Here is a 27,212-nt window from a genome sequence, read left to right on the forward strand (position 1 = left end):
GGTGAAGCTGATGCATAAAAATATATTAAATATAATTATATATTCAAATACATAATGTTGCTAGAAGCCCAACTCCTGTTGTCACTTTATTTTTCTAAAGCACAAACTGGCTGCTATTATGCTTTGCCATTATGTACATATTAATAATAATAGCAACAAAAAGCAAACCCAACTAGGCAGAATTATTTCCCCAAACTCTGCACATAAGCACAGTCTTTAAATACACCTGTTGAACTGCTGGGATTTACATGAAACATATAAAATACTAAAATACAGCACTTGTATTCTTATTTATTTAGTCTGTATGTCTTTTTTTTCTGCAAAAAATCAAGCTATGAAAAGATAACAAAATACCCCTTGAAACTGTGACATGTGTTTATTTAGATTTTTCAAGCTGGATTTAAAACCAATTCAGTAGACGGGCAGGATGCAGCAGCTTGTTCTTCTCTGCCCAGCCTGAGATCTGCTGCAATGAAAAAAATCTATTGCAAGCATTTATCTTCTTATCCTGGACATGCTCTTGGAGCTTTTGAATTTATTTTGAGCAAAATATTCAGTAGTTTTCGTCAAGCCCCATCACTATTCTCTGGCAAGATAAGCCAGGGAAGGGAAAAATTAGCTTTACCTTGTCTCACTGGAGAGATTGAAGTGCATTTAGAATATATTGAATATCTCATTGTTCCTAATCAAATCCAATCTGATTGCAAAGGCAGAGCAGAAGTCCCCACAGCCCAGAGCACCAACAGCACAAAACCCTTCAGGTTTTCATTTCATCCATCCCAAGGCTTGGGTTCACTCCCTGCTGCTTCCAGTACCTTTGCAGCATCTCAGACCCAGCTGAGTTCTTTGTGTGCCTCTTTTCTTGGCCGGTTTTTGGTCCAAAAGAAGGTGGTAAAGTTCCCTGAGAAGTATTTTGGAGGGCTAGTGTGCTCTGGAGGAATGGCAGGGGTTCTGCCACGGCAGCTTTTGCTCTCAGCATCCAAGGAACATCAGGCAAGGAAGACACACAGAAAAAGAGAAGGTGTCCAAGGACTGTTTTTATACTTTTTTGACTGTTGGTGCAGTTTCAGATCAGTGTGTGGGGTGTCTGTCCATCACCAGCAGCAGCTCTTTTTCTTCTGGGGTACCTTTGGTACCTCTTCTGCCTTATTTTTCAATTCATCTTCACGACTTTTGAGCAACCTGGCAGAAAAGGAAGCACATTAGCTGGGTATTTCCCTCATAGAAAAGGAAGCACATTAGCTGGGTATTTCCCCCATAGAAAAGGAACCCCATTAGCTGGGTATTTCCCCCATATTTTGTATTGCTGTGCTGTTTGTCTTGACAAGCCTTGGTACAAGAGGCTCAGCACAGCTGAAAGGAGTCAGGATCCTTCCAGTTCTGCGTGATCTGAGAGCTGCTAAAAATGCCAGCCTAAATCAAATCACAGACAGAACTTGTTTCAGTCAAGCCAGGGAGAAATCAGCAGCATCCCCAAGAGGGTTTTATTCACCTCCTTGCAATGCTGGTTCTTCAGGAGACAAGTTAGGGCAGTGCTAAGTGCTCATCCCGGCATGTGCTGCCCTGAGTTTTCCCTGACATTTGGGCATGGAGTCCCTGGTGACAGTGACATCCCAGTACTTGGAGTTTAAAAAGCAGAGAGGGAGCCCAATAAATTGAGGACAGCTGGAAAAATCCAAGCTCATGGCTCACCTGGTGAAGCTGACCATGGACTCCAAGACGTTGTGGCCTGAGGCAGCGCTGCACTCGTAAAACATGAGCTGATGCTCCTGAAAAACACAGACCTCAAATAGAAATGTAATGTTCTTGCACTGGAATAGCTTCATGTGGGAATAAATAGCCATGGGACAGTCCCAGTCAAGGGGAAAACAGGAGGAAATCAAGGAAACAAATGACTCAATAACTTATTTACTGGAACATGGGGGTGAAATCCAGATTTTCTGGTTGCTACGACACCAGCTTTTAATACCAAGGAAAAGGCTGACTGTGCAGACAGGAGAATTTGTGATGCCTTCTGGTTATGGGAGTGAACACACAGAAAGGCATAACTAGATGTTCCCAACTCTTTAGTTCCTCACCAGTTTTGGAAAATCAGCATCTATCCCTCATCTCCATTTATAAAACTGGTCTATGGATTCTGGTCCAAGTCCCATAAGGTTTAAAATTAAGTCCGTAAAGGCGAGATTCTTTTTATTCTCCTCACCTAATTTTTATTAGCCATCTATGTTCGAAGAGATTGATCAAACTTTGATCATTTCAGTATCTTTAAACCAAGATAGTGCTCAATGGGTTTATTTTTTTATGATGCTGGGAAAATACTCAACACTTCACAGCAAAGACAAACAGAGCTGAAAATGTTTTGATTTACAAATCCAGTTCCAAAAACCAATTGATTGGGATGGTGCTGAGGCAAAAGTAAAGTGGCAAAAGGAAAAGCAAGGCAGGGAAGGGTAAGAGATGAGCTCAGAGAACATTTTGTCAGCCACAGTGATGCATGAGGGGTAAATTAAGGGGTAAATTAAGGGTTTTCCCTTTTCTCCAGCTTTTCAGGTTGGGAGTGTCCATCCTTAGCTGTCCCTGCCTCACTTGGATATTTGTGCTTCACCACCTACCTTGGCCAGGCACTCCCCCTCCTTTGTAGGGACCTGTCTCTGGGCAGCACAGTCGGTTTTGTTGCCAAGAAGCAGAACAGCAACTCCATCCTCTGCTGCTTCCTGAGTGAGAAAGAAGAGAAGATCAGGACAGATTCAAAATCTTCCTTGAATCCCAGCCAGCTTACACATATCCTGGAACACCATGACTGACACCCATGGATTTGGGCTAATAACAAAACTTTGAAAGAATTTTTTTCTTTTTTTACCCTGAATCATCTGCCCATGTCTATTAACAGGACATGAGTTACACTTGTAATTAATTCACTTTGTGCTCAACTGCAGCAGCCCTCTGAAGGTTCTCTGGCTGGGATTTACAGGCAATATCCTGTTTTGTTTCAGCATTTTTAAACACTGGCTTTGTGTCAGCTGGAAATCTCTGAAAATTAGTTTTTAATAAGCCTTGAATCACCTCCCATTCCCCAGGAATCAAAGTGGGCTATTCCTGATGTACATGCAGTAACTTCCATTCCTTTGCACTAGTTATTAATTGTTTAAGAGTTGATCATTACCCTTTGGTGCTATCAACAAATTACCCTGGGAAACACTGCCAACATGTGAAAATCGTCTGTATCTGACTTAAATCCTCCACAAAATAAGTTATTTTATAATGAAAGCACTGCAGAATAACCTTTCCAAAGGGCTTGGCCACCCCTATCAGTTCTGTAAGCTTTCTTTTTGCCCCTGGTAGTTGTTTTACCAGGACCTGAGAGTGCTAATATCAATCAGCCATCTCTCAGGAGCTCACATCAGGCAGCAGAGGAAAATCAGAGGCCTTACTTGATGAGTTCCACAGGAATCTTTATTTCATGCGAAGGGTGTCAAGCAGGATTCTCTCAGAACAAAGGGCAGACACCCATATTTATAGGTTTAGGGGGGATTCAAACTACAGCCAATAAAAAGTTTATACAAAGAACAGCATCCAATCTGAGTGAAAAGTTCTAAAGGTGGACTGACCAATTACACAGACTAATTTCTAACCAATTATCTTCCAAAGTGTTAGGAGAGTGACCAATTTCTTCAGGAATTTGGCTCAGACTTGGTATATAGGATACATTATCTATTATAGCACGTTCCAGGGGAAGATGGTTTTGGAGGAATTGTATCATCCACACAGCCCCAGCTCGGGACCTGCCCCACCTGGATGCAGCTGAGCCAGTAGCGCACGTCGCAGAAGGAGTACTCGGAGGTGATGTCGTACATCAGCACCACCCCGTCCGCCTTCCGGAAAAACTGCTTGGTCATGCTGCGGTACCTGCGGGCATGGGATGGTCACCAGCATGGTCTGAGGAGGGTCTGCCTAGGAGGGATCTGAAATCCTACTGGAAAAGGTGGGAATGCAGGTCTGCAAAACAGGCAACCCCCAGATTTGGCTCTTGTCCTAATGGCAGGGGCTGCAGGAACAGCCTTAATGCCAGTTTTATCTTAATTACTTCCTTTATTATGCTTTTATCAGATCACATACTGTACAGAGTCCCTCCTTGAGCAATCTCACCTTTGCTTAGCAAAGCCAAGAATATTCATTGCCACTAAACTACAGGGGAAAAAACCAGCCCAGGTTGTGTCCTTCAGCAGCTCAGCTCACCTTTCCTGACCAGCTGAGTCCCACAGGCGGAGAGCGAAGCGCTTGTTATCCACAACGAGGTTTTTGATCTGATAATCCAGTCCTGGAAGACACAAAAGAGGATGTTTTGATACTGTAGTGTTCTACCCTGGGACAGAAGGTGGATGGAGAAGCAACAGGGTGCAGGGTGGTCTGAGGCTGCAGCTCCAGGGGTTGTCTGGAAAGGCTGACCTGGAACAGAGACTAGACAGAGCAAAAGGAATAAAATCGGTATTTATTGAAAGGTTATACTTTGGGCAGTGCAAGAGCCCAGCCAGGGCTACACCCAGATCAAATCCAAGATGGATCCTGGTCACGAGTCTTTACACTTTTATAGGTTTTGGTTCATCCAGACATTGGAGTCAATTATCCAACCACAGCCTCAGGCTATGAAGTCTCAGCCCCTGATTTGCCCCTTTCCCTCGCAGTTGTTTCTGCTTTTTGGGTACCAGCTTTCCTTGATTCTCTAGCTAGGAAGGGCTTGTTTTGTCTTACTATCCTGTGAAGAGAACTTACTAACACCTAATATGAAGTTTCAGTTACACACTAAGCAGCAGAGATTCTGAAAAATATAAAAGTTAAACCCCAAGGTATCACAGGGGGTGGTCCCAAGTGAACCCCTGCCTTTTAGATGTTTAATTGCTGGATTTTGGGAAGGTCACTCATCTCATGATGAACAAAACCAGGTTGGTGAGAGAGGAGACTGGAGCTGAAAGGCAAAGCAGAAAGGAAAGCCCTGGGGAGGACAGGGGGGAGCAGCATTTCCTGCCCACGAGCATCCAGGCGTGGGGACTTGGGTTCTGGCTGGCCCCTGGGGACTGGTGGTTCAACACACTTGGCATGAGCTGTAACAAGCCTGTGGTGAGCCCCAGCAGCTTGTGGGGTGGGGGAAAAGGAATTGCAGTGATCCCTTGGAGAGGGGCTGGAGGACACCTACCCACAGTGGCAGTGAGGTGGGGGTTGAAGGTGTCGGCGTGCAGTCGGTACAGGAACGACGTCTTGCCCACGTGGGAGTCCCCAACAAACAGCACGTTGTAGAGGTGGTCTGGGTCCAGGGCAGCTTTAGGACAAACCCCTGGGGCAGCTCCTGCCCCAGCTGCAGTCACAGCCCCTGGCTCTCCTGGGCTGGGCTCGCCTTTCTGGCTCATTTTCTGACAAAACTCTTGCACCTTCTCTTGCTGACCCACACTGAGGTCTTTGCTCTGTTCTCCCAAGAGCTGCATTTTCCCCAGTGAGTTATCTCTGGGGGCCATCCCCAGCTGATCATTCCCAGCACCTTCTGGCTGCACTGTGGGCAGTGTTGATGCTGGCACCTCTTGCTTTGGATGCTCAGCAGGTGCAGCAGCCGTGTGCTCCGGTTCCATCGTGGGTGGTGTCTCCCCCTCTGGCTGTTGGGCCACTGTGTGAAGCTTCCCCTCAAGTCCCTGTGCTGAAACCTGCTCCTGAAGCTCCCTTTGTGCTGCCTGTCCTGGAGCACAAAGCCGCCACACATCTGCAATGAGAACATCCTCCTGCATCATCGTTTCCAGCTTTTGGGGGCTGGTTTGAAACGGCACCTCTGAGACCAGAGAGGCCAACACAGCATCATTGTGGCTCTGGTTTAGTGCTAGACCCTGAGTTTTCACTCCATTCCTCACCTCTGCCTTCAGCTTCTCTCCCCTCACCTCCAGCTTGTGAACTCCATCCAGAGACTTCCCCTCTGCAGGAGCCCTCTGCCCCTGCAGTAATTCCTGTGCCTGCAGAATCTGCCCCTCAGGACCAATGCATGCTCCCAGTTTTGCTTCCAGACCAGGGCCCTCTGCAGCAGTGACAGGCTCAGGACACAAAGCAGCCTCAGTTGGAAGGGGCACATCTGCAGCAGCAGCTCTTTCCCATGGGTTTGGAGTGGGAGATGCACCCAGAACTGCCTCCAAACCTAGAGTCAGGCTCTGCTTCCCTTCCCACATCCCAGCTGCACCCAGAGGTGTCAGATCTGCCTCTATGCTCCCTCCTAAGCCTGATTTGGGCTTCTGCTGATCGGTGAACAGCTGCACATCAGCATCAGTGCTCTGGGCCTCCAGTGTGTCCAGGCTTTCAGCCTCCTCCTGTGGCTGTACTCCTGCACCAGGCCCCTCTCCCTGTTGGCACCGTGCTCCTTCTGGACCAAGCACAGACTCCTGTGGCAGCCTGTGCTCACCCTGTCCTTGTGCCCCATCCTCCCCATCCTCCTCATCCTCCTCATTCTGAACAGCTCTTTCACCCTCCCTTCCCCATGGAGCCCCTGGGCTGAGACCCACACAGAGCTGCAGATCTGCCTGGGCATCCCCTCCCTCCCCTTCCACTAACTCTGCTTTATCCTCCTGATCCTGGAGGTGCACTGGATCTGAATCCAATGTCCCTCCCTGCTCTGTCCCTGAGGATCCAGCCTCACCCAAGGGCTCCAGATCTGCCTCTGTTCTCCCTCCCGGGGTCAGGCTGAGCTCATCCCCCTCTTCAATCAGCTGCACACTGGCACCACTGCTCTGGTCCTCAGTAGTGTTAAGATTTTCAGCCTCTTTCCCTGGTTGCAGACCTGCACCAGCCTTCTCTCCCTGATCCAGGGTCACTCCACTGGGATGAGGCACTGGTTCGTGTGGCAGCCCGTGCTCACCCTGTCTCTGTGCCCCATCCTCTTCCTCATCCTCCTCAACCTGAACAGCTCTTCCACCCTCCCCTCCCCAAGGGCTTTCTTGGCTGAAGCCCCCACCCAGCTGCAGATCTGTCTGGGCATCCTCTGCCTCCCCTTCTACTAATTCTGCTTTAATAACCTGATCCAGGGGATGCACATCTGAATCCAATCTCTCTCCCTGCTCTGTGCCCAGGGATCCAGCCTCACCCACGAGATTCAGATCTGCCTCTGTGCTTTGTCCTGAGGCTGATTTGAGCTCACTCCCCTCTGCAATCAGCTGCACACTGGCACCACTGCTCTGATCCTCAGCTGTGTCCAGTCTTTCATTCTCCTCCTGTGCTTGAATGTCTTCACCAACCCCCTCTCCCTGCACATGAGGCACTGGCTGATGTGGCAGCCCATGCTCACCCTGTTCTTGTGCCCCATCCTCATCCTCCTCCAGCTGAACAGCTCTTCCCCCCTCCCATCCCCTTGGAGCTCCTGCGCTGGGACCCTCATGGAATATCAGATCTTCCTGGACATCCTCTGCCTCCACTTCCAAAAACTCTTCTTTATCCTGTTGATCCAGGGGCTGTACATCTGAACCCACACACCCTCCCTGCTCTGTCCGTGAGGATCCAGCCTCACCCAAGGGCTCCAGATCTGCCTCTGTGCTCTGTCCCAGGGTCAGGCTGAGCTCATCCCCCTCTGCTATCAGCTGCACACTGGCACCACTGCTCTGATCTTCAACCGTGTCCAGTTTTACAACCTCCTCCACTGGCTGCACATCTGCATCTGTCCCCCTTCTCTGTCTGATGGTCACTCCAGACAGGTGAGGCAGCAGCTCCTGCCTCAGCCCATGCCCACCCTGTCCCTGTCCCCAGTCCCCATCCCCAGCCCCTTCTCTGAGCTGTACAGCTGCACAGTGCCCCCCTCCCTGGGGTGTTTCTGGGCTGGCAGTCACACAGAACTGAGTGTCTGTCCAGGAGTGCCCTGCCTCCATTTCCACTGACTCTACTTTATCCCCCTGATCCAGCAGAAGCACATCTGGAGCCACAAACGCTCCCTGCCCTGTCCCCATGGAGTCAGTCTGGCTTAAGGACACCAGATCTTCCTCCGTGCTTTGTCCTGAGGCTGATTTGAGCTCATCCCCCTCTGCAATCAGCTGCACACTGGCACCACTGCTCTGGTCCTCAACAGTGTCCAGTCCTTCATTCTCCTCCTGTACTTGAATGTCTTCAGCTGCCCTGTCTCCCTGCCCAGTTCCTGATCCCTGCAGATCGAACAGAGGCTCATGGGGCAGCCCATGCCCACCCTTTCCCTGTCCTTGTGCCCTATTGTCCTCCTCCTCAATCTCAACATTTGTTGTAATTTCTCCTCCCCGTGGGACTCCTGAGCTGAGACTCTCTGACATCTGTGTGTCTTCCTGGGCATCCTGGGCCTCCAATTCCACTAATTCTGCTTTAATAACCTGATCCAGGGGATGCACATCTGAATCCAATCTCTCTCCCTGCTCTGTACCCAGGGATCCAGCCTCACCCACGAGATTCAGATCTGCCTCTGTTCTTTGTCCTGAGGCTGATTTGAGCTCATCCCCCTCTGCAATCAGCTGCACACTGGCACCACTGCTCTGATTTTCCATGGTGTCCAGGCTTCCAGCCTCTTCCCCTGGCTGTAGACCTGCACCAGCCTCCTCTCCCTGATCCAGGGTCACTCCACTGGGATGAGGCACTGGTTCGTGTGGCAGCCCGTGCTCACCCTGTCTTTGTGCCTCATCCTCTTCCTCATCCTCCTCAACCTGAACAGCTCTTCCACCCTCCCCTCCCCAAGGGGTTTCTTGGTTGAAGCCCTCACCCAGCTGTAGATCTGTCTGGGCATCCTCTGCCTCCCCTTCCACTAACTCTGCTTTAATAACCTGATCCAGAGAATGCACATCTGAATCCAATCTCCCTTCCTGATCCAATCTCCCTTCCTGTTCTGTGCCCAGGGATCCGGCCTCACCCGCGAGATTCAGATCTGGCTCTGTGCTTTGTCCTGAGGCTGATTTGAGCTCACTCCCCTCTGCAATCAGCTGCACACTGGCACCACTGCTCTGGTCCTCAGCAGTGTCCAGACATTCAACCTCCCCCTGCGCTTGAGTGCCTTCAGCAGCCCTGTCTCCCTGCCCAGCTCCTGATTTCTGCAGATCAAACACAGGCTCGTGGGGCAGCCCATGCCCACCCTTTCCCTGTCCCTGTGCCCCATTGTCCTCCTCCTCAATCTCAACATTTGCTGTAATTTCTCCTTCCCGTGGGACTCCTGAGCTGAGACCCTGTAACATCTGTGTGTCTGCCTGGGCATCCTCTGCCTCCCCTTCCACTAATTCTGCTTTAATAACCTGATCCAGAGGATGCACATCTGAATCCAATCTCCCTCCCTGCTCTGTGCCCAGGGATCCAGCCTCACCCACGAGATTCAAATCTGGCTCTGTGCTTTGTCCTGAGGCTGATTTGAGTTCATCCCCCTCTGCAATCAGCTGCACACTGGCACCACTGCTCTGATCCTCAGCTGTGTCCAGTCTTTCATTCTCCTCCTGTGCTTGAATGTCTTCACCAACCCCCTCTCCCTGCACATGAGGCACTGGCTGATGTGGCAGCCCATGCTCACCCTGTTCTTGTGCCCCATCCTCATCCTCCTCCAGCTGAACAGCTCTTCCCCCCTCCCATCCCCTTGGAGCTCCTGGGCTGGGACCCTCATGGAATATCAGATCTTCCTGCACATCCTCTGCCTCTACTTCCAAAAACCCTTCTTTATCCTGCTGATCCAGGGGCTGCACATCTGAACCCACACACCCTCCCTGCTCTGTGCCCAGGGATCCAGCCTCACCCAAGAGCTGATGATCTGCTTCTGTGCTCTGTCCCGGGGTCAGGCTGAGCTCATCCCCCTCTGCAATCAGCTGCACACTGGCACCACTGCTCTGGTCCTCAACAGTGTTTAGACATTCAACCTCCTCCTGTGCTTGAATGTCTTCAGCAGCCCTGTCTCCCTGTCCAGCTCCTGATTTCTGCAGATCAAACACAGGCTCGTGGGGCAGCCCATGCCCACCCTTTCCCTGTCCTTGTGCCCCATTGTCCTCCTCCTCAATCTCAACATTTGTTCCAAATTCTCCTCCCCGTGGGACTCCTGAGCTGAGACCCTGTAACATCTGTGTGTCTTCCTGGGCATCCTCTGCCTCCCCTTCCACTAACTCTGCTTTAATAACCTGATCCAGGGAATGCACATCTGAATCCAATCTCTCTCCCTGTTCTGTGCCCAGGGATCCAACCTCACCCACGAGATTCAGATCTGGCTCAGTGCTTTGTCCTGAGGCTGATTTGAGCTCATCCCCCTCTGCAATCAGCTGCACACTGGCACCACTGCTCTGATTTTCCATGGTGTCCAGGCTTCCAGCCTCTTCCCCTGGTTGCAGACCTGCACCAGCCTCCTCTCCCTGATCCAGGGTCACTCCACCCTGCCCTTGTGCCCCATGCTCTTCCTCATCCTCCTCAACCTGAACAGCTCTTCCACCCTCTCCTCCCCAAGGGCTTTCTCGGCTGAAGCCCCCACCCAGCTGCAGATCTGTCTGGGCATCCTCTGCCTCCCCTTCTACTAATTCTGCTTTAATAACCTGATCCAGGGGATGCACATCTGAATCCAATCTCTCTCCCTGCTCTGTGCCCAGGGATCCGGCCTCACCCACGAGATTCAGATCTGGCTCTGTGCTTTGTCCTGAGGCTGATTTGAGTTCATTCCCCTCTGCAATCAGCTGCACACTGGCACCACTGCTCTGGTCCTCAGCAGTGTCCAGACATTCATCTGCCTCCTGTGCTTGAGTGCCTCCAGTTGCCCCCTCTCCCTGCCCAACTCCTGATCCCTGCAGATCAAACACAGGCTCATGGGGCAGCCCATGCCCACCCTTTCCCTGTCCCTGTGCCCCATTGTCCTCCTCCTCAATCTCAACATTTGTTTCAATTTCTCCTTCCCATGGGACTCCTGAGCTGAGATCCTCTGACATCTGTGTGTCTTCCTGGGCATCCTCTGTTTCCCCTTCTACTAACTCTGCTTTATCCCCCTGATCCAGGGGCTGCACATCTGAACCCACACACCCTCCGTGCTCTGTCCCTGAAGTTCCAGACTCACCCAAGAGCTGATGATCTGCTTCTGTGCTCTGTCCCGGGGTCAGGCTGAGCTCATTCCCCTCTGCAATCAGCTGCACACTGGCACCACTGCTCTGATTTTCCATGGTGTCCAGACTTCCAGCCTCTTCCCCTGGTTGCAGACCTGCACCAGCCTCCTCTCCCTGATCCAGGGTCACTCCACCAGGGTGAGGCACTGGCTCGTGTGGCAGCTGCACACCTGGATCCACACCCCCTCCCTGCTGTGTCCCTGGGGATCCAGCCTCATTCCAGACCTGCAGATCTGCCCCCACCTCTGCCAGCAGCTCCGTGTTGGTGCTGCTCTGGGCCTCCATCAGTTCCACATCTGTTCCCACCCCTCCTTGCCCATGGCTGGGTGGCACAGCCTCTGCCAGGGGCTCCAGAGTGCCCGCGCTCCCTCTCCGCCCTGCAGCTCCCCTGGCACACTCACCCTGCAGCTGCTGCTCTGCCTCCCCGGGCTCTGCTTCCTCCACCTCCTCTTCCTCACCCCCGGTTCTGCTGCTCCCTGCACGCTCAGCTCGGGCTGGCAGCACCTCCAGCACTGAGGAGTCCGTGGTGTCTCCCCGGGGCTGCACATCCCTCCTGGCACGCTCTTCATCCAGCACTCCTGGAGCCACTGTCACCTCAGGGCCACCCCCCCCACGGGCTGCTTCCACTTGTGCCTCAGCCCAGGATGGTGGCTCTGGCTCCAGGTGGTGGCTCTGGCTCCAGGATGGTGGCTCTGGCTCTCCCAGCTGGGTTTGCAGTTTCCCAGGGAGCCCCGATGCTGGCTCAGCCCGTTCCTGCAGTGCCGTGCCCAGGACCTGCACACGCTCATCCATCGTCCTGCCTGCCTGCTGCTCACCCATGGCAAGGCACTGCTCCACTGCTACACCTTCCTGCCCAGCCTCAGGTGGCCCCAGACCTGCCTCCAAGTTTTCTCTCTGGCTTATCTCCACTTCCTCAGCTTCTCCCAGGAGCTGTGGTTTTGCCCGAGCTGTTTTTTCCTGTGGCCACCCTGCTCCTTCCACCTCTGTCAGCACCTGCTCTCCTGTCTCCATGCTTTTTCCCAGATGCTCAGCCACATTTAGCACCATCTCCTCCACACCAGCACCCTTCCCTTGCAGGAATAACATCCTCTGTGCCTCGTCTGGGCTCTGTCCCTGCTCTGGCCCTGGCTCCTGGGCTGTGCAGTGCCCAGCTCCTGTGGACGCACCAGCCTGTGTCACATCCGGAGCACGAAGCTCAGCTCTGCCTGCTCCCTCTTGCAGGTCTCCTTCCAGCAGCTCATGATGGATGTGGCCAGGGAGGGTCTTCTGCAGGATCCCAGGGGTTGTTTCATGGGCTGTGGCTGCCTCTGGCCCTGTTTGGGGCTCAGCATTGTCCCAGGGAGGGTCTGCCAGTGCACCGAGTCCCTCTGCCTTTAGATGTTTGCTCAGAGCTGCTATTGCATCATTCATCTCTCTTAGCAAAGAGCCTTGGTCAGAGACACCTTCCTCTTTCAGAGGTTCAGGGAAGGGGTCTTCTTCAGCAGAGCTTGCTTTCCGTGAGGCTCCTGAAAGGTTTGTTTCTGTTGGCAGCATTTCCCAAACCCTGGAAAGGACAGAAAATGGGGGCAATGAACCAGCTCCCAGGTCAGGCTCCAGCTCCCTCCCATCCCCAGTCATTCCAGAGGGTCTCTGATCTACACCCTCACCCACCCCTCTCCAAACCTGATTTTATTTCCTCTCTGGGTCCACTTGGAGTTCACACAGGCAGCAGTGGGGGGCAGGGGAAAGGGGGATGCACACGCAGGCAGCCAGACCTGGGGCTGCATCCTGGTCTCTTCCCAGTACCCACATTGACATTATCAGACAGGGAAAGACAACTCTCAACCAGGTACAGCAAGTTCCTGAGCCAAGGGAGTGACGAGCTGGGATAAGAGATGTGAGCTCCAGGGTGAGAGATGAGTGGGTGAGAGAGGAGTGTTAAAAGGATAAAATATCATTGTTTGCTTGGGGAGGGTGGAGGGAGGGCCTGGGGCTCAGCCCCAGCTCGCAGACCCCAGGGGCACCCACGGGAGCAGCAGCACCCCTTACACTTGGTGGGTGCCCTTGGCTTTGCCCTCGCTGCTCTGGGATCCCAGCCTGATCCGCATCTCGGAGCGGAACTTCTCGCTCTTCCCAGGACTCAGCTGCAGGAAACAGGGTGGGAAGAGGAGAGAGAAAAACATTTGGTGAGGGAGAATCCACCTGAAATGATGTGGAGTTCTCCAGCAGGTATCCAGCTGTGCCCACCCAATATCTTGAGGGTGCCAGAATCAGGTGCTGCCAGCCCCTCCCCTCCCAAACATTGCACCAGCCCCGTTTGAGGGAGCCTTTAGGGGAGGCAGAGCTGCAGGAGCACCTGTACTCTTAAGCTCCTCAGCAGTGCCAAACAGGACAGCACAAGGCCCTGGTCCCCTGTCCTGTCCCCACACACCCAGCTGCAGTACCTGTGGGGACATTGGCACCTCGATGGGTAACTCTGCCACCACTCTGTCCCTGCAAACACAGAGCACAAGGGTCAAAATTGGAGCTCATTTTCTTCACCACATCCACCCGTGCCCCAGGCTGTCAGAGCAGGTCAGCAAAATCCACAGTCCTTGGATCAGTCCTGTTGAGCCCTCCTGGGTGAAGGACACCCCCATCTCCCTGGCACTGCCCTCCAGGGACACATTCAGTGCCTGGTGCTGCTTTTTCCTCTGATGCTTTGACACCAAACCATGATTAACCTGCACCATGAGTAGCACTGAAGCACCGTGATGGCTGAGGCCCATCCAACTCATTCCCCATCCAGGAGGAAATGATGTGTGTGGGGACACACAAGTGGCACACAGTCACTCAGCTACTCACCCGGGCTCCCCCATGCGCTCCCAAACCACTGTAGCCCTCATTGTCCTCAGGTGGCCCTGGGTCTGCTGCAGCTGCTGGTGCAGGTGCTGCAGGTGTTGCTCCAGGGCCCGGTTGCTCTCCTCCAGCTGCTGGTTTTCCCTGCTGGTGACTTGCTGGGAGCTGTGGAGGCTGCGGCAGCGCCGCTCCAGCTGTGGGATGGCGACAAGGACACTCAGAGCCAGCCAAAATCCCCACCACAATAATTCATAACCACCTCCTCCAGACCTGGGGCTGAATTACACCCTCTCCCCACGAGGGTGATGGGTGGGAAACTCAGCTTGTGTCCTCTGGGGATGGAGGGGAGTGCAGGGATGGGGGTGGCCAATGCGGTGTACAGGGTCCTGTGTGACAGAACCTGCATCAAGAGCTGGTGGAGACACCCGGGGATCAGCACCGTGGGTTGTTACAGCACAGCCCAGAGACCCCTGACACGCAAAGGGGGGTTGGGTCCTGCCCACCTCCATCTGCGCCGTGACCAAGCGCTGCACCTCCCTCTCGCTGGCATCCAGCACTCGCTGCAGCTCCTCGCCGTGCTGCTGGCTCCGGGCCATGCTCTGGGGTGGCACAGGGACACTGGCACCCACTCATCCATCGGCAGCTGGATGGGCTTTGGGGTGCTGGGTCCAGCACGGGGACAGCCAGGGGACAGCCCGGGGACAGGGACCCACCTGCTGCTGCAGCCGCAGCTGCTCCTGCTGGATCTGCTGCTCCAGGACCTCGCAGAGCTGCTGCACGTCCTTGTCGTGCTCGGCCACACGCCTGTGGGGACAGCAGGGCCGGGGAGGGGGTGACACAGAGGGTACAGGACCCTGGGACCCCGCACTGCCCTGGGAGCCTGGGTTTGCCCGCACACCCAGCACGGCTGTGTCCGGCAGTCCGAGTCCGGCCCTTTTGCCATCCCATCCATGACTGTAGAGGGAGCCCGACCCCAAACATTGGCAAATCCTCTGCTCCAGCCATGGTGGATCTGCTGAAAGCACCAAGGTTTCTCTGCATGGCTGAGGTGGCCCTCCGGGGCCCATCCCTGTCCCCATCCCTCCTGTGCCATCCCTGTGCACTGTCCCGGGGGAACTCACTTGTTCAGAGCCTGCTCCAAAGCCTCCTTCTCGCTCCTGGCTTCTTGGATGCGGTGCCTCATTTTGGCCAGGAAATCCTCCAGGTTATCCAGCAGCTGGGGCTCATCCTGCCGGAGCTTCCCCCAGAGCTGCCAGATCTCCTGTCTGCAGGGAGAGCAGTGTGTTGGGGTGAGCATCCCCCCGAACCCCCAAAGCTGGGCCAGCTGGGTCATTTATCTCACACTTTTTGGGGTGTGTGAGGACAGGTGAGCGCTGGGGTCGCTGTGGCCCTGTGCTATGCTCAGGCCAAGGCATTTCTGGGCTCCCTGCCTGTGTGCTGACCTCGTGCCTCTCCCCCTCTACCCATCCTGCAGGACACCCCTGGGTGCCAAGCAGGGCACTTACTCTTCCAGGAGGTTTCCTGTGCCCAGCTGCTCCATAAAGGCCGTGAAGTGTCTGCGCTCCTCGCTCTCCACCCCTTCCAGCTCCGGGGCAGGCAGGACCAGCCGGACCCTCCGTGACGCCGTCTTGCGCCGCCGGTGCTCCCTGGCAGCTTTTTGGGAGCTCAGGAACTGCCCTGCTGGCAGATGCCCCAAATCCTCAGTGCCCAGGCAGGGCAACAGCAAAGCCCAAACCCCAACACTTCAACAAAGCGGTTCAGCACAACAGGACCCCGCACCGGGTGAGCTGAGAGCTGGTCATGGGGACGATTCATCCTGTGCCACAGAGCAGAGGCAGCACTGCCCAGTGCCCAGGACGATTCATCCTGTGCCACAGAGCAGAGGCAGCACTGCCCAGTGCCCAGGAGAGCCCTGGGAGTGTGTCCAGGACCAGCCCGGGCTGCACTTACGGAGCCCGGCCGTGAACTCCTCCGTGCCCAAGCTCCCGGTGCCAGCAGCATCCAGCCCATCGAACACAAGCTCCAGCTCCTCCCTGCTGCACGGCAAACCGTCCTCCTGCAGTTTCTAAAACCAGAGCAAATGGGTAAAACCCACCTCTCACAGCACCTGCAGTCACCCCAGCAGTGCTGGGCCCAGTAGACTCCCCCGTGCTCACCTGCATGTCCGAGCGGGTGACAACTCCCGCCTGCTCCGCGTCCCTGTCTCTGAGGAGCTGCTGCACCCTCTGCACTATTTCAGATACCCATGGTGGCTCCTCACCAGGGCTGGGTGCTGACCCTGGGGTCTCCCTGGAGCCCTCCTGCAGCTGCTTGCGCCGGCTGGAGCCCAAGCGCCGGCCCTTGGTGGCCCCGCGGCGCTCGGACATGGCCCTGGCCAGCGGGGACACTGCAGGGACTGAGCCTCGCTGGCCCTGTCCTCGCTGGGCACCTCTGCTCCAGCCTGGGGGGAGACAGCAGAGAGAGGCTGAGCTGGAATTCATTTTGCTGCTGTCAAGCACCAATTGCTGAGGAGGGTTTGGCAACAGGAAGGGAAAGCCCTTATCTGCGATTGCACGGCACAAAAGGAGCCTGGATCTGCAGCAGCAACAGCTGCTCCTGCTGCCCACCCCAGGGGCTCCTGCTGGCCATCGTTGGGGCTCCTGCTGGCCACCCCAAGGGCTCCTGCTGGCCCCCCCAGGGGCTCCCAGTTCAGCCACCCCAGGGGCTCCCAGCCCAGCTCCTCCTGCCTCCAGCCATCCCAAACTTTCCCCAGCTGTGGAAGATGCACAGGGCACCAGCACCAGGAGGTGACACCAGCAAAGGACCAGCCAAGGTGATGCTGGAGGGCTAAGATGTGCTGGTTCCACCTGCCTTCTCAGAGCTCAGCAGCACCTTTTAAAATTCCTCCCCCAGTTTTCACAGCCGTGAGTCACCTCCGGGCAGAGGCCACGAGCCCTCCGGAGGTTTCCATCATGCTGCAGCTCAGCCAGGCGTGTGGGGCCTGAGCTGGGGACCCCCAGTGCCCTGTCCCCAGCCTGGGTGGGTGGCTGTGTCACCAGCAGCCACCATACCATCCCCAAGAGGGGCTGCTCTTTGTGTGGCAAAGCTGAAACTCCGAGGGAAGGAAACCACAGCGAGAGGAGCGGTGACGCAGAGCTGGGGGCTGTGCTCGATCTGGCTGAGCCCAGCTCTCCTCTCCCAGCCTGGGGAGATGCCAGCTCCTCCAGCCCTCTGCCCCCTTCCTTTTGCCATGAGAAACAGATCTGCTAAATCCCAGTGCACATCAGAAATGGGAACAGGGCTCAAAAACAGCCCAAACCTCTTAAAGCAAGAGGGTCTTTTGGAGTTGCTGGAGTCCCACAGGACCAGAAACACCTTTGTGGTGTCCCAGCCTCCAAGCAGAAGTGAGAGCTCTGGGAGGCAGGGAGGTAGTTTAAGGCATGGAGAAGCCCCTGGTTACCTGTCCCAGCCTCAGGGCAGGTAAAGCTGAGCCCACAGCATGATGGAGGCACTGAACAAGCAGAGGGGTGGGATGGGGATGGGATGGGATGGGATGGGATGGGATGGGATGGGATGGGATGGGATGGGATGGGGATGAGAATTGTGCCCCCCCCAGCCAAGCAGGGCCCCCCTGGCATCACCAGCTCCCAGTGTCCTGCCTCCCTCCACAGCACCCTGCACTGCTCCCAGCCCTCAGGAAGGAGCCCCCAGTCACAGTCCCTCACAGGCAGCAGGAAAAACCCCCTCGGATCCCCAACAGCAAAAACCCCCCTTATTTCCCTCACTTTTCTACTTCTCCAGGTGATGCCTGAGCTACCCCCAGAGCAGCAGGACTTACCCTCCCCTCGTGCCAAGAGGGATGCTCAGTGCTGGGGCACTGAGGGGCTGCCCAGGTCAGAGGGGAGCTGCTCCCGGTGGCCTCCCCGTGGCCCCGCTCTCTCTCTCTTACTCAAGGCACTTTCCGCTCTGGGGTGACACAACTGCCGCTGCTCGCACGTTTCCTGTTTGCTGCGCTGCAAGGGGGGGGTGGGAAGGACCCATCAGAGGGTCACGGTGCCCCCAGAATGCCCAGATCCCAAGGCTGCTCTGCAAAGGCACTGCTGGGGCTATTGGGAAGTGCAGCAAAGTCCCTCCTTCCCTGGTTTGCAATGGTCTGGGGCTGAGGGTGTTTGGAGCAGGGGGAAGAACAGCAGGCAAACAGCAAATGTTGTTTTAGGACTCCTGATAACCCCAAATACAGGATTATCTACAGCCCCTGGGTTATAACATCCTAAAAGACAGACCTACCTGAAAATCCCCCCAGTGGAGGCTCTTGGGCCCCAGAATCTGAAGATGTTCCCCCTGTGCTGTTCTCTGATGTTTTTTAAAAGCTCCTACCTGAATTAAAACTTGGCTTTAAACCCAGCACCAAACCCACTGGCTGCCCATGGGCTGCAAGGGGATCAGATGGACCACAGGCTTTTTTCCTGCTCTTTAACTGCAAAATGTGAAGAGAACTCAGACAGGAGAAAACACTGTTATCTCTAGGGCATAACTAGAGCAAACATCCCCTGGCTCCCAGCAGATCTGAGCCCAGGCTCCCAGGGCAGCAGCTGTGGGGTGGAAGCCGATGCCCCAACTCTCTCTGCCCATCTAAACTGGTGCAATCGCCCACTGGGAACCAGCCCCACCCTGCTCATTTGCTGTTAACCTAACAAAGCAGCAGCCTGCCCCTTCAGGGCATTTCTGGGCCACCTGAAAGCTCAGCTGGTTCTTCTCCACACTCTGGGCAAAGCTGGTGCTGCTACCCCAAACTGCAGCACCCCCAAACTGCAGAACCCCCCAAACTGCAACATCCCCAGACTGCAGCATTCCCCAAACTGCAGCACCCCCAAACTGCAGCATCCCCAGACTGCAGAACCCCCCAAACTGCAGCATCCCCAAACTGCAGCATTCCCCAAACTGCAGCACCCCCTCGGTCAGGCTGGGTCATCCCCTCACCCTACAACCCTCTGCACTGTTTGCTGCTGCACAAAGGATTTTGGTTTTGCTTTCCCCAAGGATTTGAGGAGAAAATTTTCTCTTTTGAAGGGAAAGCCCTAAATATCCCTGGGAGAGCTTGACGTGTGCCCTCTGGGCATTGTGCACAGGGACAGCAGCGGGCACGGCAGGGCACAGCCCAGGAGGAGGAGCATGATCCAGGAGGGAGAGCATGACCCAGCCCCAGTGGGATGCTGAAGGTGTCACTTAAAGGGTGCTGAATGCAGACAAGGGAAGAGAAACACCTGAGCCTCCCCCCCGTGGGGGTTTGACCCTCAGCATCCCTGCTCTGTGCTGAGGCCAGGCTGGGAGCAGCAAAACACAGCCTGGGCTGGAAGTGGGAGGTTTCCATGTCCATCCATTCCCCAGCACTGGTTTGTGTCCCAAAGCTGGGGGGACACAGTCCTGGAGTGTCCCAGGGACTCAGCTCCAGCCCTGCTACCCAGAGCCACAAACACAGACTTGGGGCTTTCATGCCTCATTTCCTTCATTGCTGCTGCTCCTGGCAAAGGGGAGGTGACAGCAGAGGGGAGCTCCTGGGAGGTGACAGCAGAGGGGAGCTCCCGGCAGCAGCCAGGGGGGTTTGGAAGGACTGACGTAAGGGGAAAGATTACAGGGGCTAAATCTGTAGGGTTTGACTCAGCAGCAGCTCCAGGGCTGAGTGTGTGTCAAGAGCCAGGGGCCTACACAGATGTCACCCCACACCCCAGGGGCAGGCAGAGGTTTTAGGGATCCCCAGCTGAACAGTGACATTCCTGTTCATTGTCCTCTGCCTCCTCCACAAATCAGATCTCACATTAACCAGATCCTGAGTCCAAGGCTTGCTCAGTCCTCCAAGGAAGCAGCCAGTGGTAGAGACATCCCTGACTCCAGGGGATCTCAGTCCAGGAACTGCCACTGCTCATTCCCACAGCAGTGCCAGCACAGGCTCTTGTGTCCTCAGCCCAGTGGGGGTCACCCTCATGGGCCTGGGCACTCAGCACCCCTTTCAAGGGGTGAGGGAGGGGAACAGCTTGCCTGGCTAATGGCCACTCACACCCTGGGCCAGGGGGAACAGGGTCAAAGTGGGGAAGGAGAAATGATGGGGGCAACAGAGGAGCCCCACCAGACAGGGGTGCTCCAGGGACATCCCACACAGCTGGCACTGGCTGCTGCTGGGGACATGGTGGCAGCACCAGACCACTGTTCCCAGGGAATGGGGTCATGCACAGAGATTGTGGCAAGGTTTTATCCCTCTAGGCCCTCACAAAGGCAGATCTCAGCTCAGGGCTGCACCACCAGAGGGATCCCATCCTCTGGAAAACCCTCCTACCCCAGCCAGACCTGCTCCCAGTCACCCACATTAACCCAGAATTCCTTTGCACAGGTGTTTATTCAGAATTAACATTCACAGACAAACAGGTATTTCCACTTTCCCCACATACACTTAATAGATAGCATTCTTTTAAATATAAATAAACATTTAGTGCTAGGACAGCAAAGTGCATCGTGGTGCAAGGTGGGAGATCAACCCTGTCCCTTTTCTTCCTGGGACCATCTTGCACCAGTTTCCCGAGCCCAAATCCAGCAGAGCAGGAGATGAACTCCACAAAAGTGCAGAGACCTGACAGTGTTGAGTCCCTCAGGACTCATCCTTCAGTGCTGGAACTGAACAGCCTCTGCTCCAGGCCATCCCTTGTTCCCAGAGCAGAGCCAGGTAAGGGTCCTCTCCCTGCCAGCCCCAAAGGAAAAAAAGTCCAGGAAAATAAGCTACAATTCCTTATTTCAGCATCATCCCTGCTGATGAGCAGGACTTCTTCCTAGAGGAGCCCAACAGAGGCAGAGCAGGGGCTCCCCAGCCTGGTGTCAGTGTGGAGGAAGGCAGGGACATGGGCACAAGCAGCACCACTTAACAAGCCAACAACAAGGGAAGGAAGTGGAATTTGGGGCAGCAGAGTGCAGGGGACCCCAAAGCCTGCCAGGGGCAGTGAGTCACCCCAAGGAAGGGCTGTCCAGGGAGCAGCTTCCTCTGCCCAGAGCCGTGGGAAGGAGCAGCCTCCACATCCCTCTGCTCCCGCTCACAGACAAGTGCTGGGTCCATCCTGCTGGGACAGGGCCAGGCTGTCCCAGGGCTCTCCAATCCACACCAGCGACTTTCCTTAAAGATATCTGGTGCCACCAGGTGGTTGGCACACAGTGACCCCCAGGGCCAGTCCCTAGGCAGGGGACAGACCCCAGCTGGACAGCAGGATGGCACAAGGACGGTGTTTGGAGCCACAGGGCAGAGGACACTCTGCAGGCAGGGCAGCGCCTTAATCCCACCAGGCCCATCTCAGTTCTCCTCCAGCCCCACCGTGGGGCTCCTCCTCTACATTGCACACAGTGAAGGTCCCTCAGGACCCCAGAGCTACTCATAAATAGGGAACTAGAGACTCTACATTGCTTTGTACAGATGAGCAGAGCAGGGGGGGAGCCACGCTCGCTGCCCCAGCGAGTCACGGCCGGGGCCGGGCAGGGACGATCCTCCTCTTGGCACTGTAGAAATCTGAAAAGAAGAAGGAAAGAAAGGGTTGGAAAGTGCCTCCAGCCCACTGGGAACAGTAGGGCAGGAAGAGGGGGGTACCCCAAAATCAGCCCAGGTGGGTTTCACCCTAAAGCCCCCATCCAAAGCTGCTGGAGAGCAGAGCTGTAAGTCTGCATCATCTCTTCTGTTTGTCTCATCTGCAGGCCCTGACCATGGAGGATGAGAAGAAATTTTTCTCTGTGAGTGGGTGAGACAATGGCACAGGTTGCCCAGGGAGGATCTGGATGCCTCAACCCTGGAAGTGTTCAAAGCCAGGTTGGATAAAGGCTTAGAGCAACCTGGTCTAATGGGAAGTGATCTTTAAGGTCCATTCCAACCCCTTAATATTCTGTGATTCTATGACTGAGCCAGTCTATTGGAACTGAAGATGATAAATTTGGGGGCATCTTCAGCTAAAAAAACCACAGGCCCAATGCCAGGCCCATGCACAAACTCCAGCAGCCAAAAGGCACCAAGATGCCTTCTTCCCTTTGGAAGACGGGATCTGCTTCCCTAGGAGAGATCCCCATGCCCGAGAGCCAGGCAGAGCTCTGGCACCCAAGTCCCCTCTGTCTGTCCCTGCCATGACATCAATGCCACCAAGCCCCAGGCAGTGACACCAACCCCAGCACCCACCTTTGATCGTGGTCTGCCCACGCTTCAAGCCCTGCAGGGAGCCAGCCTTGTGAACCCTGGAGCTCTGCTCAGACTCCTCGGGGCAAATCCTGCCAGCACGGTCCCTGGGGGGGACCCTGTGGGCCAAGGAGCTCCTGCTGTCACTGCTGATGACAGCCCTGACCAGGCTGTGAACCTCCCGGGGCGGCTGCTCAGCCTCCAGGATCCTCTCCCACTTGAAGGGCCCTTCCAAGGGAGTCTCTGTCTCAAAGTTGAAGTTCCAGCGCTGCTGAGCTTCTTCCAGCTGTTGCCTTATCTTGTCCTCAAAGTCCTGCTGGAGCTGCTCGTGGTCCACGGGGCCAAAGAGGTTCCTGCACACCTTGCTGCTGCACGGGGCCGGCCCAGCCCTGCTCTGGGACTGCGGCATCGTGGCGGCTGCGGGGAAACCAGAGCGAGTTAAGGGCTGGGATGGCAGGAGCACACACAGGGCACAGCCAAGGTGGGACAAGCTGGGCTGGGTCTGCAGTGAGGCAGCCCAGAGGGGACTGACCCAGCTGTGTGATGGTTGGTGATTTATCTTTTATACTCTAAATTACTCGTACATTGTTTACAATTAATCTCCAATACAGGACACCTACATTGCATTGTCCAGTTTTCCCTTAAAACAATCCAGAATTGACATCCTAACCCAAAAGATGGATGACATGAAGAAGAAAGATATACCACACCCTAAATCCTCCATCTTGTGTTCAGACCCCTAATATAAACAAGTATTAAAACTTTACTTTTCTACCTTTTAGCACTCTAATTTATACTCTACTTATTTTTGTGACTTTGTAATTCTTCATATAAAGATGGTAATTTCTCCCAGTGACTTAGATCGAACTCACAGGGGTTTTGGGCACCTTGCCAAGGCTTCTGAGCCCCCTGCCCAGATTCCAGGGAAGCCAAGGGAATATCCTGGGTTCCCACACATCTGGACTCTGGAGGTTTCAGCAGAGGTTTGAGCATGGCTGAGGTCAGAGCCAGCCCAGTGTGACACAGGAGGGTGGGGAAGGTGCAGATGCCAACATTCCCTAATCCTCCTCCTGCAGGCAGACCCTGCCAGGTCAGAGCATCCAGCACCTCAACACTGCCACAGGCTCTGCCCACAACTCCCCTCGGGGTGCCAACCTCAGAGCCACACCAGGGTGATGCTGCCCTGGTCCCCAACCTGCTCATTCCCACTTCCATGCAGGCAAGGGCAAGTTGGCACACGGGCAAGTGAAGCAACAGGATGTTTTTCTGGCCAGTTTCTTCATCTCAAGAACCCAGACCCAGCGGGGTAAGGAAACCTTCAAGCAACTGCAAGAACATGCCACAAGCTTGACCACTCTGTAAACCACCCTCCTTATCTGCAAGGAGCTCTTGGGTAATCAGAAACAAGACCTTGTTTGTTTTTTTTCAAATCGGTGCCAAAAGCTTTGACCTTCCCAGTAAGTGACAAAGCCTTTCCAATCCTTTCCACATGGGGATAATGGACCCCTCACTACACCCACACTTATGAGGGACCTCAGCATAGAATCAGAATTGTTAAGGCTGGAAAAAACATCCAAGACCATCGAGTCCACTGATAAGTCAGCACTACTCTGGGATTTGAGTTTTCAGAGCTAAGGCTTGCCCCTACTGGGACAGCCACACTCATTAAATCAGCTTTAAAAAGGAAGATTCATAGCTCCCATTCCCCTCCTAATCTGGGACTCCCAAAGCCAGGCCATAAAAGATCTTCCCCATCCCCAAACTTCCCCAAGAAGTGAATTCTCAGCCTCCTGCAGGGAAGATTTCTCCCCAAATTCAGCACCTGCAGCCCCTCTGGATTGCCTGTGCCACACTGTCTTCCCCACATTCCACCCTTGGAAGCATTTAATAAATGACTGGAATGTGGCACTCAGAGCTCGGGTCTAGCTGACAAGGTGAGGACTGGTCAGTGGTTGGACTCGAGGGTCTTGGAGGTCTTTTCCAGCCTTAATGATTTGATGATCCTGTGAGCAGGCATGGCACCAGCACGGTGTGCCAGTGGGCAGGAGGGCAGTGCCCAGCCCGGGGGCTGGGGGCCACACTCAGTCCCTGGGGCAACCCCTGTGGGCACCCTGAGCTCAGACTCAGCATCCCCGAGTAAAAATAGAAATCCAACTTCCTATCTCCGGGCAGTGAGAGCACACAGAGCAGGGTGACCTCACTGCCAGGCAAGTCCCAGCATGTCCAGGCAAGCCCGGGCAGGTGGTGGGAGAGGGACACGTTCAGTCACCCTGGGCAGACTCCCCCCAGCCCTCCCGCCTGCGTCACGAGCCGATGTCCCCATCCTCAGGTCACCGGCGCGACTCAGGTGCCACCCTGGAGCCTCAAGATAACACCCTCGCCCTGACTCACGGCTGCAGATTGCCAAAGCCACCCAGGAGGGAGAGGCCGGGTCATTGTCCCCTCCCATGGGGCTGGTGCTGCTTCCAGCGACCTCTGCCCAGCGGGAGCTCCGAGGCTCCGGCAGCCGGCCCGGAACCCCAAGATTTGGGCGAGGAAGTGGCAGGTGCACGGCTACACCAAAACCTCATCCAGCCGAGCGGGGTGATGAGAGCAGCCCAGGGGGACACCCAGCGGGGCTCCACAGACACCTGCGACACTCGGAGCAGCCACACCAGTCCGGGGAAGGCTGGGGGGCACCCGCAACCGGGAGCGGCTGGAGCCGCCGATCCCGCGCTCACAGTCCCGCCCTGCTCACGGCACCGACGGGCTCGGGGGCGGCCGCTCCCTGCCCGGTCCCGCAGGATGCTCGGCGTGGGGAGCGGGACCGCGCCCGCACCGCGCCCCGAACCCCCGCACCCCCGAACCCCATCCCCGCCACCGGGGGGCGAGCGCGACCCAGCCCGGCGGCTCCGCATCCCCCGGGGGGCTCCGGGGGCTCCTGAGGACACCCTCATCGTCACAGCCAGAGCCAGAGCCAGCCCCGCCGCCCCCGGCCCCGCCGCAGCCCCGCTCTTTCCCAGTCCCGGGGACGAGGCCCCAGACGGAGCCGCCCCCGCTCCGGCGCTCCCCCCGCTCCAGGCACCGGCGCTTCCCCGGGAAATCGGCACTTCCCGGGGACACCGTTGCTCGCCCCCTCTCCCCGGCTAGCGAAGCCGCCAGGCACGGTCCCGGTCCGTCCGCACTCACCGCCGTCTCCCCGCGTCTGTCGCTGCCCAGCCCGTCTGCTCCGCCCGTTATAAAGCGGATGGCGGGGGCGGGGCCGCTCCTGGCGGCGTCACTCGGGATTTCCCTCCGCCCCGCTCACACACACACACACACACACACACACACACACACACACACACACACACACACACACACACACACACACACACACACACACACACACACACACACACACACACACACACACTCACACACACACACACACACACTCACACACACACACACACACACACACACACACACACACACACACACACACTCACACACTCACACACTCACACACACACTCACACTCACACTCACACTCATTCACACACACATCACACATTCACACACACATTCACACACACACACACACTCACACACACACACACACACACACTCACACACTCACACACTCACACACACTCACACTCATTCACACACACATTCACACACACATTCACACACACTCACACACACACTCACACACACACTCACACACTCACGCACTCACACTCACACTCATTCACACACACATTCACACACACTCACACACACACTCACACACACACACACACACACACACACTCACACACTCACTCACACACTCACACTCACACTCCTCTGCCTCTCCCATCCCGGCCCCAGGAGAGGGCGCGGTGCCAGCGGAGACGCGGGCGTGCCAGGACCGTGGGCACCGGGACCCAGGGGGGGTACAGGGACCCCCTCCTTGGAGGACGCCCCTATAGCAGGAGGTGGAGAGACCCCCATCAGGGGATGGGGGAACCCCTTCCCAGGCGGGCGCAGAGACCCGACATCAGGGACCGAGGGAAACCTCAGGCAGGAGATACACGGCCCTCCCTCCTGGAAGGTGCAGGGATCTCCCCATCAGGTAACACAGGGACTTCCCCACATGAAGAAATGCAGAGACCCCTTTCCTACAGGGCTCAGGGGACAGGGACACGCCCCCCGAGGGATGCAGGGACCTCCTTGTTAGAGGACACAAAGAGCCATGGACACAGGGGTGCCACATTCCAGCCGGGAGATGCAGGAGGGGATCCAGTCCCAGCCAGGCTGTCCCATCCATAGGGCTGCTGTAGGAAGGAGATTCATGAATTAAGGAAAGGGAGGCTCAGCCCCTTGGGGTGCCAACCTGAGAACCACACGGTGATTATTCTCCCTGGCCCCCCCAGGCACTGCCCAACCCATCCCGGGCCACCCCAGCCTCTCCAACTGGATTGTCTCCCCCAGACCTGGCTCTGCTCCACCAGCTGAACCCCAGCACTTGCTGTGGGTGGAAAAAAGTGTTTGGAGCAGGATCTGCTGCTCTGAGTCCTGCAGATGTCCAGGCAGGGATGAGGAGGAGGAACAAGTCTGTGCATGTCCTGCAGGAAACTGTGGCAAGGATTTGAGGGGATCTGTGGCTTAGCTGGAAAATGCATCTAAGTCCACAGGCAGGAAAGGTGTGAAGTCAGGGCAGCTTCTGCCAGGGTTACTCTGCAGGCCTGGAGGGCATCTTCCCTGAGCCTGGTCTGTAGGTCCATCCCTGCCCATCCCTGCCCATCCCTGTCCATCCCTGCTCATCCCTGCCCATCCCTGCCCATCCCTGCCCATCCCTGTCCATCCCTGCTCATCCCTGCCCATCCCTGTCCATCCCTGCCTGTATCCCTGCCCATCCCTGCCCATCCCTGTCCATCCCTGCCCTGCGGCACAAGAAGGGAAGGGATCCCCTGGAGCCAGCCCAGGGGGGCACAGGGGCCGTGTCCTGCAGCCCCTCCCAGCCCAGACTTCTCGGCTCAGGCACAAGGAGACAAACACAGCCTGCTCAAGGCACAAGGAGGTGACAGCACAATTCCAAGTGACAAAAGCCATATCAAAATGATCCCTTGGGAATTCCAGGTCTACTGGAAAGCCCCTGGAGGCAGCAGGTGCTGGGGTGCTGAGGAGGA

At 55.7% G+C, this 27,212-nt stretch overlaps 2 protein-coding genes across 2 annotated transcripts; both read right to left on the reverse strand.

The window, feature by feature from the left end:
* Positions 1-946: 946 nt before the first annotated feature.
* RAB44 (RAB44, member RAS oncogene family) lies at positions 947-16,312 on the reverse strand. The gene is made up of 16 exons (XM_033080238.1): positions 16,058-16,312; positions 15,852-15,966; positions 15,407-15,578; positions 15,023-15,166; positions 14,615-14,705; positions 14,405-14,500; positions 13,908-14,095; positions 13,508-13,556; positions 13,113-13,207; positions 12,251-12,627; positions 5,192-5,746; positions 4,237-4,318; positions 3,792-3,906; positions 2,613-2,714; positions 1,693-1,769; positions 947-1,182 (listed from the first exon to the last, which is right to left on the reverse strand). The coding sequence occupies exons 1-16, from the start codon at positions 16,265-16,267 to the stop codon at positions 1,095-1,097; spliced, it is 2,556 nt and encodes an 851-aa protein (XP_032936129.1). The 5' UTR covers positions 16,268-16,312; the 3' UTR covers positions 947-1,094.
* Positions 16,313-20,252: 3,940 nt separating this feature from the next.
* On the reverse strand, positions 20,253-25,379 carry CDKN1A (cyclin dependent kinase inhibitor 1A). The gene is made up of 3 exons (XM_033080127.2): positions 25,243-25,379; positions 22,078-22,491; positions 20,253-21,423 (listed from the first exon to the last, which is right to left on the reverse strand). Exons 2-3 carry the CDS (start codon positions 22,481-22,483, stop codon positions 21,374-21,376), a joined length of 456 nt encoding a protein of 151 aa, XP_032936018.1. The 5' UTR covers positions 22,484-22,491; positions 25,243-25,379; the 3' UTR covers positions 20,253-21,373.
* Positions 25,380-27,212: the final 1,833 nt, after the last annotated feature.

The sequence above is a fragment of the Catharus ustulatus genome, chromosome 25 (genome assembly GCF_009819885.2).
Source record: "Catharus ustulatus isolate bCatUst1 chromosome 25, bCatUst1.pri.v2, whole genome shotgun sequence".
Classification (NCBI taxonomy): Eukaryota; Metazoa; Chordata; class Aves; order Passeriformes; family Turdidae; genus Catharus; species Catharus ustulatus.

Bases quoted from the DNA above. Each gene is read 5' to 3' on its own strand.
- CDKN1A (XM_033080127.2), bottom strand. From the start codon at position 22,483: ATGCCGCAGTCCCAGAGCAGGGCTGGGCCGGCCCCGTGCAGCAGCAAG. The intron at 21,424-22,077 runs GTGGGTGCTGGG...TCTTCTTTTCAG, and splicing joins TGGGCAGACCACGATCAAAG to ATTTCTACAGTGCCAAGAGG.
- RAB44 (XM_033080238.1), bottom strand. From the start codon at position 16,267: ATGTCCGAGCGCCGCGGGGCCACCAAGGGCCGGCGCTTGGGCTCCAGC. The intron at 15,579-15,851 runs GTAAGTGCAGCC...ATCTGCCAGCAG, and splicing joins GGAGTTCACGGCCGGGCTCC to GGCAGTTCCTGAGCTCCCAA. The intron at 13,557-13,907 runs GTGAGTAGCTGA...CTGTGTTTGCAG, and splicing joins GAGCGCATGGGGGAGCCCGG to GGACAGAGTGGTGGCAGAGT.